This window comes from Falco naumanni, chromosome 11 (genome assembly GCF_017639655.2).
Source record: "Falco naumanni isolate bFalNau1 chromosome 11, bFalNau1.pat, whole genome shotgun sequence".
Classification (NCBI taxonomy): Eukaryota; Metazoa; Chordata; class Aves; order Falconiformes; family Falconidae; genus Falco; species Falco naumanni.
In genome coordinates this window covers 4,983,124-4,996,445 of record NC_054064.1, presented here as the reverse complement: position 1 = coordinate 4,996,445, position 13,322 = coordinate 4,983,124, and the positions used below count along the sequence as shown (strand labels likewise).

The 13,322-nt window shown below is 54.0% G+C and overlaps 1 protein-coding gene across 1 annotated transcript in view; it reads right to left on the bottom strand.

Moving 5' to 3' along the window:
• NMNAT2 (nicotinamide nucleotide adenylyltransferase 2) overlaps positions 1 to 13,322 on the bottom strand; it is a 31,672-nt gene that overhangs the window by 4,888 nt on the left and 13,462 nt on the right. The window contains exons 2-8 of the mRNA XM_040611325.1: positions 5,658 to 5,746; positions 4,856 to 4,923; positions 4,070 to 4,148; positions 2,871 to 3,000; positions 2,176 to 2,256; positions 2,017 to 2,061; positions 619 to 695 (exon numbers count right to left, since the gene is read on the bottom strand). Of these exons, the coding sequence (XP_040467259.1) occupies positions 619 to 695; positions 2,017 to 2,061; positions 2,176 to 2,256; positions 2,871 to 3,000; positions 4,070 to 4,148; positions 4,856 to 4,923; positions 5,658 to 5,746 (569 nt within the window). The remainder of the gene's footprint in view (positions 1 to 618; positions 696 to 2,016; positions 2,062 to 2,175; positions 2,257 to 2,870; positions 3,001 to 4,069; positions 4,149 to 4,855; positions 4,924 to 5,657; positions 5,747 to 13,322) is intronic.

The window sequence follows — 13,322 nt, the reverse complement described above, 5'->3', positions numbered from 1 at the left end:
TCATCCCTTTGAGCTGAGGCAGTGAAGATGCTGAGATGGGCTGGGATGGGTTTACTTCTCGATCTTTGTAAAGATGGGTACTTGGGTATCCCACGTTGCAGAAAAAGCCATTTATTAAGTGAAAGCTGTTGTTTTGGCTGTAAACATGTTTAATTTCTAACATCTGGCCAACTTTTGTAAATCCCTTATTTCCTACCTCCACACCTCACTCTGCTGGGACTGGCATCTACTTGATGCTGGCTCCTTCCAAGGGACAAGGAGTGGGAGCGAAGCCTTTGGAGATCCCTTGGAAGGGGTTTACCCTGCACCCCAAGTGACATCCCCTGTATGAATGGTGAGTGGGAGCAGGGCTTTAGGTCTGTGGAAGGGGAGGCAGGGTAGGGCTGGTGACCCCGAAGCAGAAGACCCTGTCTCTCAGGCTGCCTGTGTGTAGGAGAGGGGAGGGTCAGGGCTGGGATGGGGGAGGCAGTGGGGATGGTGGGGATAGCTCCTGCCATGCCAGGGGACCTGGGCAGCTCCCAGGAGTGCTGGGTGTGGGAAGCAGAGGAGGAGGAGGAGGAGGAGGAAGGGAGCCAGGGAAAGAGAAGCACAGAGGGGTGCCCAGTGGTGGTGACTCACATCTGCCTCGTTCCAGAGACCAGGGATGCAGAAGGATTCCAGCAGGTCGCTGCCACAGAGCAGTAGGATGCGAAGCTCTGAAGAAAAGAAGAGGAGAAGCTCAGACGTAGGAGCAAACAGGGCTGAGCAGGCACTGCTGCTCCCACCACCCCATTGCACTGCTCGGGGGCACCTTCTTCTGCACAGACCTCCCCTGCCAAAACAAGTCCTGCTAAAGATGCTGTGGTCCTTCCCACATCCCTGCAGGTGCCAAACTTCAAACACCCCCCACCCTAATTTACTTCAGCTCCTCTCCCATGCTGCTGAGTTGCTGTCAGCATTGCTAAGTGCTGGTGAACTGCGGCTGTGGTCCAGCCCTGGAGGTGGGGTATCCCTGGGAAAGGGAGTCATTTCTCTGTGCTGTGGGCACCCACCACCACTTTGTGATCTGCTGCAGAGGCTCCGGCCACAGGGTGATGGGGAGAGCCCAGGGGACTGCCCAAAGCCCTGGGCATTGCTGTGTTTGCATTAGTAAAGCTAGTGGTGAAGCACTGGAGGTTTTCCTTGTTTATCTTGAAGGATTTCCATGTCCTCCCTTTGTCTCCCCAGATTGGGACTGGTGCTTGCTGACAGCTTGCTTTGAGGGTTGGCTTTGCTGTTCAGTGAGAAAGTTGTGCTGTGGGGAGGAGCTTTCTGCTCTGATGGGCCTGTGATGATTAATTTATTTGCACAACCACCGGAGGAAAGCCATAAACCTGCCCAGAGTGGGGGGGAAGAGGCAGCTGCATGGGAAGATGCCTCCCTGTGTGGCACTTCTAGGTGGCCAAAGCCTTTGCGCTCTTCGTGGTGCTGGTGCTAGGACAGGTATTGTGCTAGGCTGTGTGTGAGCTAGCCCATGAAACAGGTCCTAAAATCACCAGCAAGCTCCCCATGCAGAGCCCTGGGTGATGTACAGTGGTGCCCAGTGCATGGCAGCCTGGTGGGTCTACAACCCCTAAAGGGCTTTAAGGAAAGAGGCACCATGGCTGGTCGGGCAGCTGAAATCCCTCCTGCTGCCACATGCAAAGCTCTGCAGGGCTCCAGGCACCCCAAGGATGTGCCCTTCGCCATGGGAGGGCAAGTTTGATGGCACGTGGGGGCAACTTTCAAGGCATGATGCCATGGCAGGTCCATGCCAGTGCTGGGAGCCAGGTCCCCGTTGCTCGCTCCCTTATTTCAGGCTGCTTGCCTGCCAATGGGAATGGGCTCAGGCCAGTTTTGCACTGGTCCTGTTTCACCCCTGAGCCCTGATAGCTGGCACCAGGGCGAGATGATCCAGCACCCTTCGCTCACCACTGGGTCTGTCATGTAGCTGCTCCCAAGCCACGTGGCACTAGCCCAGAGGAGCTGGAGTGACGTGGAGGGAGGCTGCGTACTCACCTATCTCCTCATATCTCATCACCGTTCCCAAGTTGGCATTTTCATCTGGGGAAAAGAAGCAAAAGAGAGGTGATGGTGCCCAGTCTAGAAGAGGGGGCTTTGGAGGAAGGCTGGGGGCTGGAGCTGAAGTGGAGGTGATGGATCTTTCCTCTTACATACCCACGAAGGTGAAGCGCTCCATGGGCGGGCGAACGCAGCAAATCCGGCTCAGGCTTTCTCCCACCTTCCCCAGGATCTTTGCTAAAAGTGAAGAAGGAAATTAATGGGAGAAAAGCTGTGTGACCAAACCACACAAGCACTTCAGCCACCCTGGTCCTGCAAGATACTCCTGAGCCCGGGTGCAGGAACTGCTCTCAGCATCTCCCCACCACCTCCTTCATGGTCTTAACTCCCAAGAGCGCTACGCTGTGCCTTGAAGGAACCAGCTGGACAGCTAAAATCATAGGATGTTCATTTTTATGGGATTTAAGTAATGTTCTCTTTCCTCCCCAGCTGTGTCCTCAGTGTCCCACATCCCATGGAGTATCCAGCCACGTCATTTCTTCTGCCAATTCATCCCTTGCACGAGCCACATGGGTACCAGGTAACCTTTTTCTTAGCTGATCTCACTGTATGGACACAACCCAGCTGAAGTCCAGTGAGATTTCACAGCCATTTTGAGCCATTCTTGGCTTATCTTGCTATGCTGGATGCTAACTCCTCCATCACAAACCTACCCAATCCTGGGCTTGGTGCATGGAGCCCAATGATCCAAAAATAAGGTGATGGAGCACTGTTCCTAATGCTCAGCAGCCCTGCTGGGAGGTGAGGGGTTGGGTGCTCATCTCCCTCTTCCCTACCCCGCTGCCACCTACCCGCGGTGGGCTTGTTGGAGACGTTGTTGTTGTTCTGGTAGATAGTCTGCGAGGACTCGTTCTGGGGCTGGCCGATCACGGGGGTGATGGAGGGCGTGTTGACGTTGGAGAGAATGCAGCCAGTCACTCTCTGCAATGAGGGAGAGATGTAGCCTTCACCCCAGCTACCCCCCAAACTCTTTATGACCCCCGTATCAAGCCTGGGCACCCCAGGGTGAAGGTCAGCTTTAGTGACAGGTACACCCAAGCTCATTTGGGCCGGGGGCTAGCAGGACCCTGCAGATAATGACTTGCAATTAAGGCTGGGGATGGTGGGATTAACTTTTTGCGTGGACTCATGGGGCTGGCAAGGCTGGAGCCACGCTGCCTGCAGGCAGGCACCGTTCTGATGAATAAATAAAACCACAGTGGCTGATGAATCAGCGGGCAAAGCCAGTGGCTTATTACCTCAGGAGCACATGTACCCTCTTCTCCTCTACCAGCCCCTGCAGGAGAAGGAAGGCATCTCCAGGGGCTCCCTGGCTTCAACACCACGGTCCCTGGATGCACTGGACACCCCACCGGGCTGGGTAACGCTGCTGCTGCGCCTCCGCTCCGGGCTGCCCGTGAGTTTGCGTGATGCTGTTCTCCCCATTTCCCCTCCTTGGCTTGCTCGCTATGCCTGGCGCTGGCAGCAGCCCTGCCCTCCCTGTCCCTGCCATCACCTGAGTGTAGTCACGTTCCTCCCTGGCTCTCAGGCCTGCCTGGGCTTTGGGGGAACTTTTCCTCATGGGTTTTGTGCTCCCTGGGGGCTTCCCAGGTGATGAATTTTCCCCCTGAGTTTTGGCTCGGCTGGCGCGCAGGGATGCCTGTTCACCCATCCCTCCCCTCAGGGTGGTGGCCAGCATCAATGAATTTGGCTTATGCCCACCCCTGCAGTTGCCCCTGCTCCCCAGTCCCCAGGTGGGACTGGGACGGCTGCTGGCTCCAACTGGAGGGCTCAACTGGCTTTTACCATCAGGGCAAGGAGCTCAAAGCCACCGTGACAAGGCACCTCGCACCACCTCCAGGTCAGGATTTCAGGCACGTTCCTGCAAGCCTTCTCTCTGGCTGTCCCAGCCGTGCTTTGGCTGTTGATGGCCGTGTGGAGAGCACCCCCAATCCTGCACGCTCCCCACGCCCTCAGCCCGGGTGCACCCATGGCGTGGGGGCTGCCTCACCTTCATCAGGTCGCGGTGGTGCTCCAGCACGCTGCAGGTGGTCTGCCAGGTGTCCTGGTAGCACTCCCAGGGGTCCACCCTGCAGGGAGAACAGCAAGGCAACGGTGTTGGCTGGTGGACACTGCCTGGACCTCCTGGCCATGTTGCCTTCTCCTCAATGGGCCAGCCAGCAGTGCCGTGAGCAGCTACCATCACTCCCTCAGCTCTACCATGGACCATGTTCCTCCTCCAGCCCTTCCATCCAGTTCTCCCTAATAGTTTTGGCAAGCTGAATGTGTGCCTGGACACCTTTCCACTCTCAGTACCCAACTAACCAGCTCGCATTTGGCTTGGATCTAACTGCATGTGTTAACTGTTTCCTGAGGGCAGCCCAGAGATGTTTCTGGTCCCACCTCAGCTGACAGACTCCATGTGGCAATGCTGGGAAGGGGAGAGTCCATGCACAGGTACCGCAGGTGTAGAGAAAGGGAAGGTGCCACGGCACAAGGCTGGGGTGGGCTGGGTGACTTTGAGCTTCACCCAGACACCACAGACTCAGGACAGGGCTTGCAAGACCCCCTATAGCCAAAGGACCCCTCTGAAGGACGGCACAGCATCCCTCATCATGGACTAGGAGAGGAAGGCCTCTGGGTTTTAATCAGGTTTTGGTTGGGAGACGAGAAAGCCTATCCTGGAGCCCTAGCAGCTGGTGGCATCTCCACTCCGCATGCAGGACTTTGTCACCACGACGCCGGGGAAGGGGCAGGGGCTGCGGGTGCCGCAGCGGGTGCGGGCTCCGCCACTCACCTGATCCAGTCGGAGGACTGGACGGCCAGCTGGCACATGGTCAGGCGGTGCCGGCTTGAGACCAGACCCTGCAAGAGGGGGTGATGGAGGAACAGTTACGGGAGGCAAGCACTGTGCCCTGGCCAGCCTGGGCTTGCAGACCCTCCTGGGGCAGAGCATTGGGCTTGCTCAGACGACAGCCCAGAAGGATTCCCTCCTACCCACAAAAATTTATTTAAGTTCCTGTTTGCTGGAGGGGAAGAGTTCCTGCCTCGCTTCAGCCCTGGTTACAATACCGGTCGGTGAGATTTGCTCAGCACCACCGCGCTCAGCCCTGCACTGCAGCGGGGCCAGACCCAGGATGGTGGTTTCTTGATGAAATTTCTCCAGCTTTCAGAAGAGGAGGAAACTCTCTCCTAATTTGGATTTTCCCCCACCCCAGAAAGTGCTTTTAAAGGTTCCTGTTTCCATTGTCACCATCCCACAATACAATTGGCTTTGAAATCATTCAACCAGAAAAAAAAACCAAACAACCAAAGCCCAAAACTACCTAGCAAGATGACCACACCATTTTGGGTGAGAATGTTTCTCCTTGCTGTCTAGTACTTTGGCTGGTTGTAGGATCTTCCTACACTTTTTATCTAAGAGTGAGTGGTTTCATCCTCTCATCCTCTTAGGGTCTTTCCTATGCTCAGGAGACACCCAGGGCAGAAGAGGTCCAAGAAAGGACCACAGGTACAGGCAGTGCTGCCTAGAGCTCAGCCCTGGCTTCAGAGGTACCATCTCTTGTAGGAGGCAGAAAAGGAAAATGGGGACCACTCACCGTTTTCCCGTAGGAGTCATGCACAGGCGAGACAATGCCACCGATGACGATGAAGCGTCCAGTCTTGTGCAGGTAATCCCGGGCTCGCTCTGGAGTAGGAGGGTAAGGAAAAGGGCACAGGGTGATTCAGCTGGACCCACTGAGCCCCTGCAATGCCCTGCTGCTCCCTGTGGAGCAGCTCATCCCCACTCAGGCAGTGCTGGGTGGGGAAGGAGACCAAGTGAAGGACTGGCTTCATCTTCACTGCCTGTATCACTTGGCGCCATCCTTGGTGATGCTGAGCGTGGACCTTCCTGGGGACCCCAAACCTTGCAGGAAGGAGGATTCGGTGGAAGAAGACAGGTCTTTAGCAAAAGCTAAATCACATTCAGACCCCAAATCACCTTGAACCACCTCGCCAGGGCATCAGAGGGGCAGCCAAGAGCCTGCACCACTGACGGGAGCTGCTCAGCAGAGATGGGCTCTTTCTGCAGCACTGGAGGAGCCAGATCGAGCTCACGAGGTGATGCGTGAAGCTGGTTCACTCACTGCCTGCAGACACATCCTTTTCTTTCTATTTTTCTTTGCCCATAAACTATACATCCACCCTTTCTCTCCCCAGGACTTCTCCCTTCCTTGCCTACTATGATTTGCTGCTGACTACCAGGCAAAAGATTTCTTAGCAGATGGAAGATGACCGAGAGATCTCCTAACCTCGAGCTGACAAAGACCCCTTAGATGTGGGCAAGATCAAAACCCCCAGGATAATAACAAATCCCACCGCCTCACCCGCTGCTGGGCTGCAGGGACAACACTGTGGTTTTGTGAGCTGAAAACTTTTGCTAGCTCATGTGTCGGCAGCCAGCTGTGCCTCCCTGCAGGAGGAGATCAGTACAGACTGGGGGGGATGGGGGGATGGATGGATGGATGGATGGATGGATGGATGGAGAGCAGCCCTGCCAAGAAGGGGACACTGCTGGGTGACGAACGACATGAGCCAGCACTGTGCGCTCACAGCCCAGCAAACCAGCCGTGCCCTGGGTGCATCCCAGCAGCGTGGCCAGCAGCCCGGGGAGGGGGTGCCCCCCCCTCTGCTCCGCTCTGGTGAGACCCCCCTGGAGCCCTGGGTCCCCAGTACCCGCCAGCCACGGAGCTGCTGGAGCGGGCCCAGAGGCAGCCGTGGGGACGGTGGGAGGGCTGGAGCCCCTCTGCTGTGGGGACGGGCTGGGAGAGCTGGGGTGGCTCAGCCTGGGGGAGGGAGGGCTCCGGGAGACCTTGCTCTGGCCTTCCGATACATTAAGGGGGCTTATAAGAAACATGCAGGTTTTTTTAGCAACCCCTGTAGTGACAGGGCAAGGGACAACAGTTTAAAAATAAAAGAAAGTAGATCTAGGGTAAATATAAGGAAGATTTTTTTTTTCTTTTTTACAATGGTAGTGGGACACTAGAATACCTTGCCCAGAGAAGTTGTGGATATCCCACTACTTGGAATATTGAAGGTCAGGTTGGATGGGGCTTTGAGCAACCTGATGAAAGATGTCCCTGTTGGTTGACCGCCTAAATAAGAATTGCTGTCATGTACAGGGCTGCAGGCATGGGTCCTTAGCACAGATGGATCCCTGCCGCTCTCACCACAAGACCCACATTTCATGTGCCGTTGTTTTGGAAATGCTGAAGAGTTCACCAGGAGCTGCACACCACCAGGACCAAGACCCTCGTCCCTATCTGCTCCTCTCTGCTGGAAAGTGCTGGGATGCTGCAGGTGAGTTCACCACCTCTGAGCTCTAACCCTGCTTGCTCCAACCGTTGCTTGTACCCTGCTTGCTCGCTCCCTGCTCGCTCCCTGCTTGATCCAACTCACAGACAGCAGCTGCTGGGAGCTGCGGGATGAAGCCTTGGCAGAGGAGAGGGAATGTTGGTCTGAGAGCACGTCATCACAGTGGGACAGGGAAGAGCCCTTCCTGCATGCACTGGGGGGAGTGGGGGGCTCCAATGCCCTGCGTATGGGCTCCTGGGGTCTGCCCAGCATGGTCTCAGACAGACGGATGGAGCTGCCCAGCTGGGGAACAGCAGCCCCACTGCAAGAGCAATGCAGGGTCGGTCACAGCATGGTCCCCCACGGTGGCCAGCTGACCCCCAGGTTCTTGCTTCTGACGTTTTTCTCTTCTTTCTCTGGGATGGCCCTGATGCAGCCCCCTACCCTGCTTCCCCCCCTGCCTGCTGGCAGGGCTGCCTCAGGCTTTGGGCAATAGTGGTTATGTTCTCCCCTTCTAGAAACCTCTTTGCCAATGCCTCGCAGGGTTGTACCCACCTTCATCATGGCTCTGCCGCAGCGATGCTGTTACTTGCAGATGCACCTTCAGCCCTTTCTCCCTCAAATCCTCACCACTCCCCCAACACACGCTGTTGAATGTCACCTGAGACATCCCTGGGGGTTCCCTTGGGTCCCCTTCCCATGGCACCCATCACCTGCAGCCCAGCTGGTTCCTCAGCAGCCGAAGGGCTCTTACACCCCCCCTACCTGTTCAACACCACGTGCTGCCTGTGTCCCACCACTGCCAAGAGACAAGCCTGATGCACAGGCTCAGGCTGGTATTTCTAAATGGTGACATTTGAGGATAAAAATGCTGGTGAGGAGTTGCTAATCTGCCGTAGGCTCCTATGGCATATCCAGCCTCCCTCCTCCTGCCCCAGAGCACACGCTTTCGTGCCCCAATGGTTCTCTGAAGATGCTCTCAGAGAAGCAAAGAAGGGTTCTCACTGATGCCGGAGAGGGAACATCCCACCTTCTCATGCTGCAGCAGTGATACCTCCTGCTCCCCAAGCTTTTGCAGCTGTATAACCCCCTGCTTTACTCGAGCTCTCCCACTGGGTGCATTGCAGCCGTCCCTCAGGCCCACCATGCCTGTGCACGAGTATGGCACCTCAGCAGGGTTGCAGCCCAGCAGAAAGTGAGGAGCAACAGGCTGGGGGTGTGAGCGTGGGGCAGGTCGGTGGTGGCGATGGCCACAGCTGGGCTGGCCCTGTCTCTGTCCCAATGTGGGGAGGGTGGTCAGGGAGTGAACAGCGCAGCAGTGCCCACCCCAGCTACTGAGAGAGTAGAAAGAAAAAAATACAGCAACGGCAAAAGCAAAAAGGGAAATGAGATTGATGAGTCATTAGAAAGTGCCTCTTTGGGTTTTTTTGGTTGTTTTTTTTTTTTCAAGTGGAGGATCTGGAAAATATTTTGCCTTTGCAAAGAAAGCAAGCATTTCTGAAGCTGAGGTGAGTCCGGGATCCATCAGCCATCCCGAGATGTCCCTGCACATCATACCTTGCAGGAGCCCGTTCCAGCCGCCGGTGTTCGCCCAGGGGACCGGGAGCAGCCCTGCCTGAAGGGCTGGTGCCCACCTGTGTGCCAGCAGCTGGGAGAGGGTGGCAGGGAGCCTTCCCCCCCCCGCCACCTGCACCCAGCCCCAGCTGGCACCTCCTAAAGCTGATGCAAAGCTCTTCAGCCTGCGTGGGATGGCTCCTGCTTCCCTCGGCGGTATAGCTGTGGTACTCCTTGGGATGTACCTGCATCGCTCCTGCTGTCTGGGGAGATGCTTCCCCATCACGGCTGCTCAATGTGGCACTGGTTGTTGGGGCAGGGGACACAGCCTACAAACCCATCTTTGCCAAAGCAGCCACGTTCCTGTTTCCCTTCCAAAACAAATTTTCCCAACGAGAAATAGGAAAAAAGAGGGGAAAGGGAACAGCCAGTGTTTGCCATGTGCCCAAGCACAGTCCAGTGGCCACAAAGAGGAACCATGAGCACACTGAGGATCCTGCTACATCTTCTGGAGCTGTTGAGCTGAACTGGGGCTCCTGGCCTCCTAATGGCAGCAGAAAGACCTTGTTGTCCTGCTGCTGGTTGAAAATTAACCACTGGCTTGTTACTGCCTGCTAGTGCCATGAGGGTGACGCCAGCTGGGTTCAAGCACGTGCAAGTGGCAGCTGAGCCCTGGGCTACAGCTCAGCATGATGGGCAGATGAGAGCATAGCCTGGCAGGACCAGCTGTGGGGAAAGGGGCTTTTCCATGGGTACATCGATGGGTACGTTTTCCCTGCACGTTTCCTGGTCAAATTATTGTCTCAGGGTGGTGTGGATGGGGCTGTGCTGTTTTAGAAAGGACTGTTCTCCCAGTGGTGCATCTTTGCAGCTCCCATGCCCTTGTTCCTGCTTTGCTTCGGGACAAAAAATTAGCTTTGAAATTATTTCAGAGCTCCCTTGCAACAGCTTGGGATGGATGGGGAGCACTCATACATCGAGGGAGGCGAGAGGGGCTGAGCAGGGCAGGGAGGTAGGCATGTCGGTGAAGAACTGCTGCAGTGAAATGATTTTTTCCCCCTCCAATTTCTAAAATTTCTACCAGGGAATATTGTTCAGCTATTGGGTTGGTGAAAAGTCAATTAAGGAACTATAATTGCCATGGATTGTTTCCTCACCTGCCAAGAGTGTTGAGCAGCCCCAGGCCCCCGTGACAGCCTGTGGGAGATCTGCCAGCATCAATAAAACCTTTTCCTCAGACTCACCTGAAATCCTTTCCCTGGCTCTCTTCCCAGCTCTGGTGCTCTGGGCGTGCCAGCCCCCAGGGAGAGGAAAATGGGCTTCAATCATTTGCTTGGTGCAGGGAGTAAAATTCAACTGCCTGAATTAGATGTACTGAAAGTTTCCCTCCCTGCCCTCAAAATCCTGAGCTCAGAGGGGTTAACACCAGCAAGTTCATTCAAACTGTATTTTTTGCTAGCTATCCGCCTGCTGGGAGCATCTCCATCTGCCAGCGGGTTTGCTGGGGTGGTGAGAGGACCGGACCCAGCCCTGTGCATGACCATGGCTATCTGTGCACCAGGGGACACCCAGCAAAGCACCCTATAGGGGAGCATGCACAGAAAAATGCAATATTCTTGGGTTTTTTTCCATGGGCAGCAGGGTTTGAGGTTGAAGGTGCATAGTAAATAAAAGCACCAAACTGTGGGTGGTGGGGTTCCCTTCACAGCCTGCCATGACAGCCCTCCCTAATCCCACGCCCAGAAAGCCAAATGTGCAAAAATTTCCTCTTTCTTCTCCATTCTGAGTTTTAAAAAGAGGAATCAGTGGGTGCCAGCAGCACTTCTCCCTCTCCTGTCCTGCACTTGCCTGTATAAATGCTACTGAGTTTCCCACTGGTGCTTTCAAGGCTAATCAAGAGGGAGAGAAAAAAAGTGCCTTTTTTTTCTGATTCTGCTTTTTGGGGAATCTTTCACACAAACCCTGTCCTGGGACCTCTTCTAGATAAATTCTAGAAAGATGAAGACTGCATAGCATATAAGTTACAGACAACAGCATCAAGACACTTTTATAGCAAAAAAAAAAAAAAAAAAAAAAAGGAATTGAGCCATGATGTTGGAAGATGAATTAAAAGGGCTGAAGAAGTGGTTTTGGATGAGCCTAGGAGCAGAGAAGTCTGCAGGAAAGCTATCCTGACCTCCTTGGAAGCACGCACAAGTAGACAGCTGAAACGCTCAGAGCCGATTGCTGCCAGGCAGGGACAAATCTAGGCAAGATTTTTGGAAAAGCCAAAGCAGAGCATCCCCGATGCATGCTGCCATGCAGGAGAGCTGGGGCTTTCAGTGTGCAGAGGAGCCAAGATCGATGGAGCCGCATTTACCTTTACATTGTAATGCTATTTAAAATGGAAATTAAAATGAAAAGGAAATTCCCTAACAAAAAAGTTGCCATCAAGTTTTAAATGAACACATCCTCTCGTTATTCCCTGCTTTGCCCCGACTTGATTTTCCTTGCCAGAAGGAGATTAAAAACACTGATCCATTCATCCCCACACCTTTCTCCTTTGCATACAGCACCTTTATAAAGCTCGCTCTGGAGAGAGGCTGAACTCCTTGCACGTAACCTCTGCTTCAGGGTGGCTGATGGTATTAATTTACCTTGATTTTTGGTGGCAAAAGCCAGAGATTTTGCCTGGCCATCAGTTTATCAAGATCTGTATTTAAATAGCCGGGTGCCAAGCCTGCATCTTCAGGGGACGTGATCCGCGCTGGAGGCACGACATCTCAGCTCTGGCTCCTGGGAGCTCACGCCAAGTCCTCACCACCTGCCTTAATAAAACACCTTTTCCTGCAGAAAACAGTTCATCTCCTCCAAACACATGCAAAGTATTGGAAATCGAAACAAATTAATGTAATTCTGGAGGTGGAAAACATATTTGCCTGTTTCTACAGCAAGGCCAACAGCTTCAGCGGGACAGATCCTGTGGGATGCTGGTGCCTCGCAGTGCTCATGGAGGGGTGTGCTGCTGGGAGGAGATGGGTGCTGCTGCTCTCTGAGTCACCCTCAAAACTGTTCATTTGGTTTATAATCTGCACAATGATACTTAGAGAAACCTGTAAAAATGATGCTGCTCTCCAAAATACATACATAAAAGTTGGGATCTGCATTTTCCAGAGTGTGTTGTCTACCTTAGAAATACCAAACAGAAATAAATCTGCAGGGGAAAAAAATAAATATTTATTGACTGTTGAATCTCTGCAAGGCAAGTATTTGGGCGAACACACAGGCTATGAAGCAGCAGTATGGTATAGCAGAGGGCTGAGCTGGGAATGGGAAGACGTGCCTCCTGGTCCTGCCTTGCCTACAACTTGCAGAACATCTCTTTGCATCCCAAACTAGTCCGTTCTCACTTGTTTTGGGGGCAGAGCACGTCCATTTGCAGGGCTGTGTCCATCAGCTGGCTCTGCCTGCTTGCTCGCAGCTTGGCTGGCTCGCTGGTTGGTGTAACTGTCAGCTAAGCCAGGCCTTCACAGCCATCCACTTCAAAGCAAAAGCCTTTAAAAAGATTGCATTTTCTGAAATGCCATCTCAAGTCTTGCTTGGGGAGGAGCTGTGGGGGGTAGTGGGAGGCCACTAGTGGGGCCAGCACCACGGCAGGGGTGGCCACCCTCACTGCATGGTGGCAGAGGATTCGGAGCCAGTGGCACCGTGGCTTTGGGGTGGCACAAGATTGCAAGGCAAACTTGCAGCATCTAGATGTGTCCGCACTGCAATCATGATGCTGCATTTAAAGCTTCAGTACTTATATATTTTTTAAAAAAATATTTTTAACAGGTTGAATCTTCTTAGACTGACATGCTCTTCAGTGGCTAAATGGAGAGGGCAATAGGCAGCCGTAGCCGAGCCTGTCTGAATGCATTAGCTCATAGAGCCTGGAGCCTCATCCTCTGTACAAGGTAAGACAAAATTGCTTTAGCTCTTGTAAGAGACACCAGGGAAGTTGGTTGTTCATTCCCCACCCCAGGCTGAGGCCACAGTGCGTCCTGCCACCACATCTGCTCCTGGCACATGCAGGAGGAGGTGTGGGTCTCAGCATCTTGAAATGATGGGCAATCAGTAACGTGGCTCCATGTGAGAAGCCACTAGGAGTTGGGCAGCCAGGGTAAGGAGATGGGATGGAGGTCATGGCTGGCACGGAAAGGGCAAAAAGGGTGAGTCTCCTGCTGTCCTTGGGTCTTCCAAAATGAAGAAAGTAGGGCTGTGCATGGCATGAGGGTCCACACTCAAGCACTGCACTTGTTGTTCTTCTGGGTTTCTGGAAATGGGTGGGTTGTTTCTTGGAACTGCTGTGGCTGCTCTGATGTTGTGGTGCTTCCTCCAAACCCCCAGGTCCATGT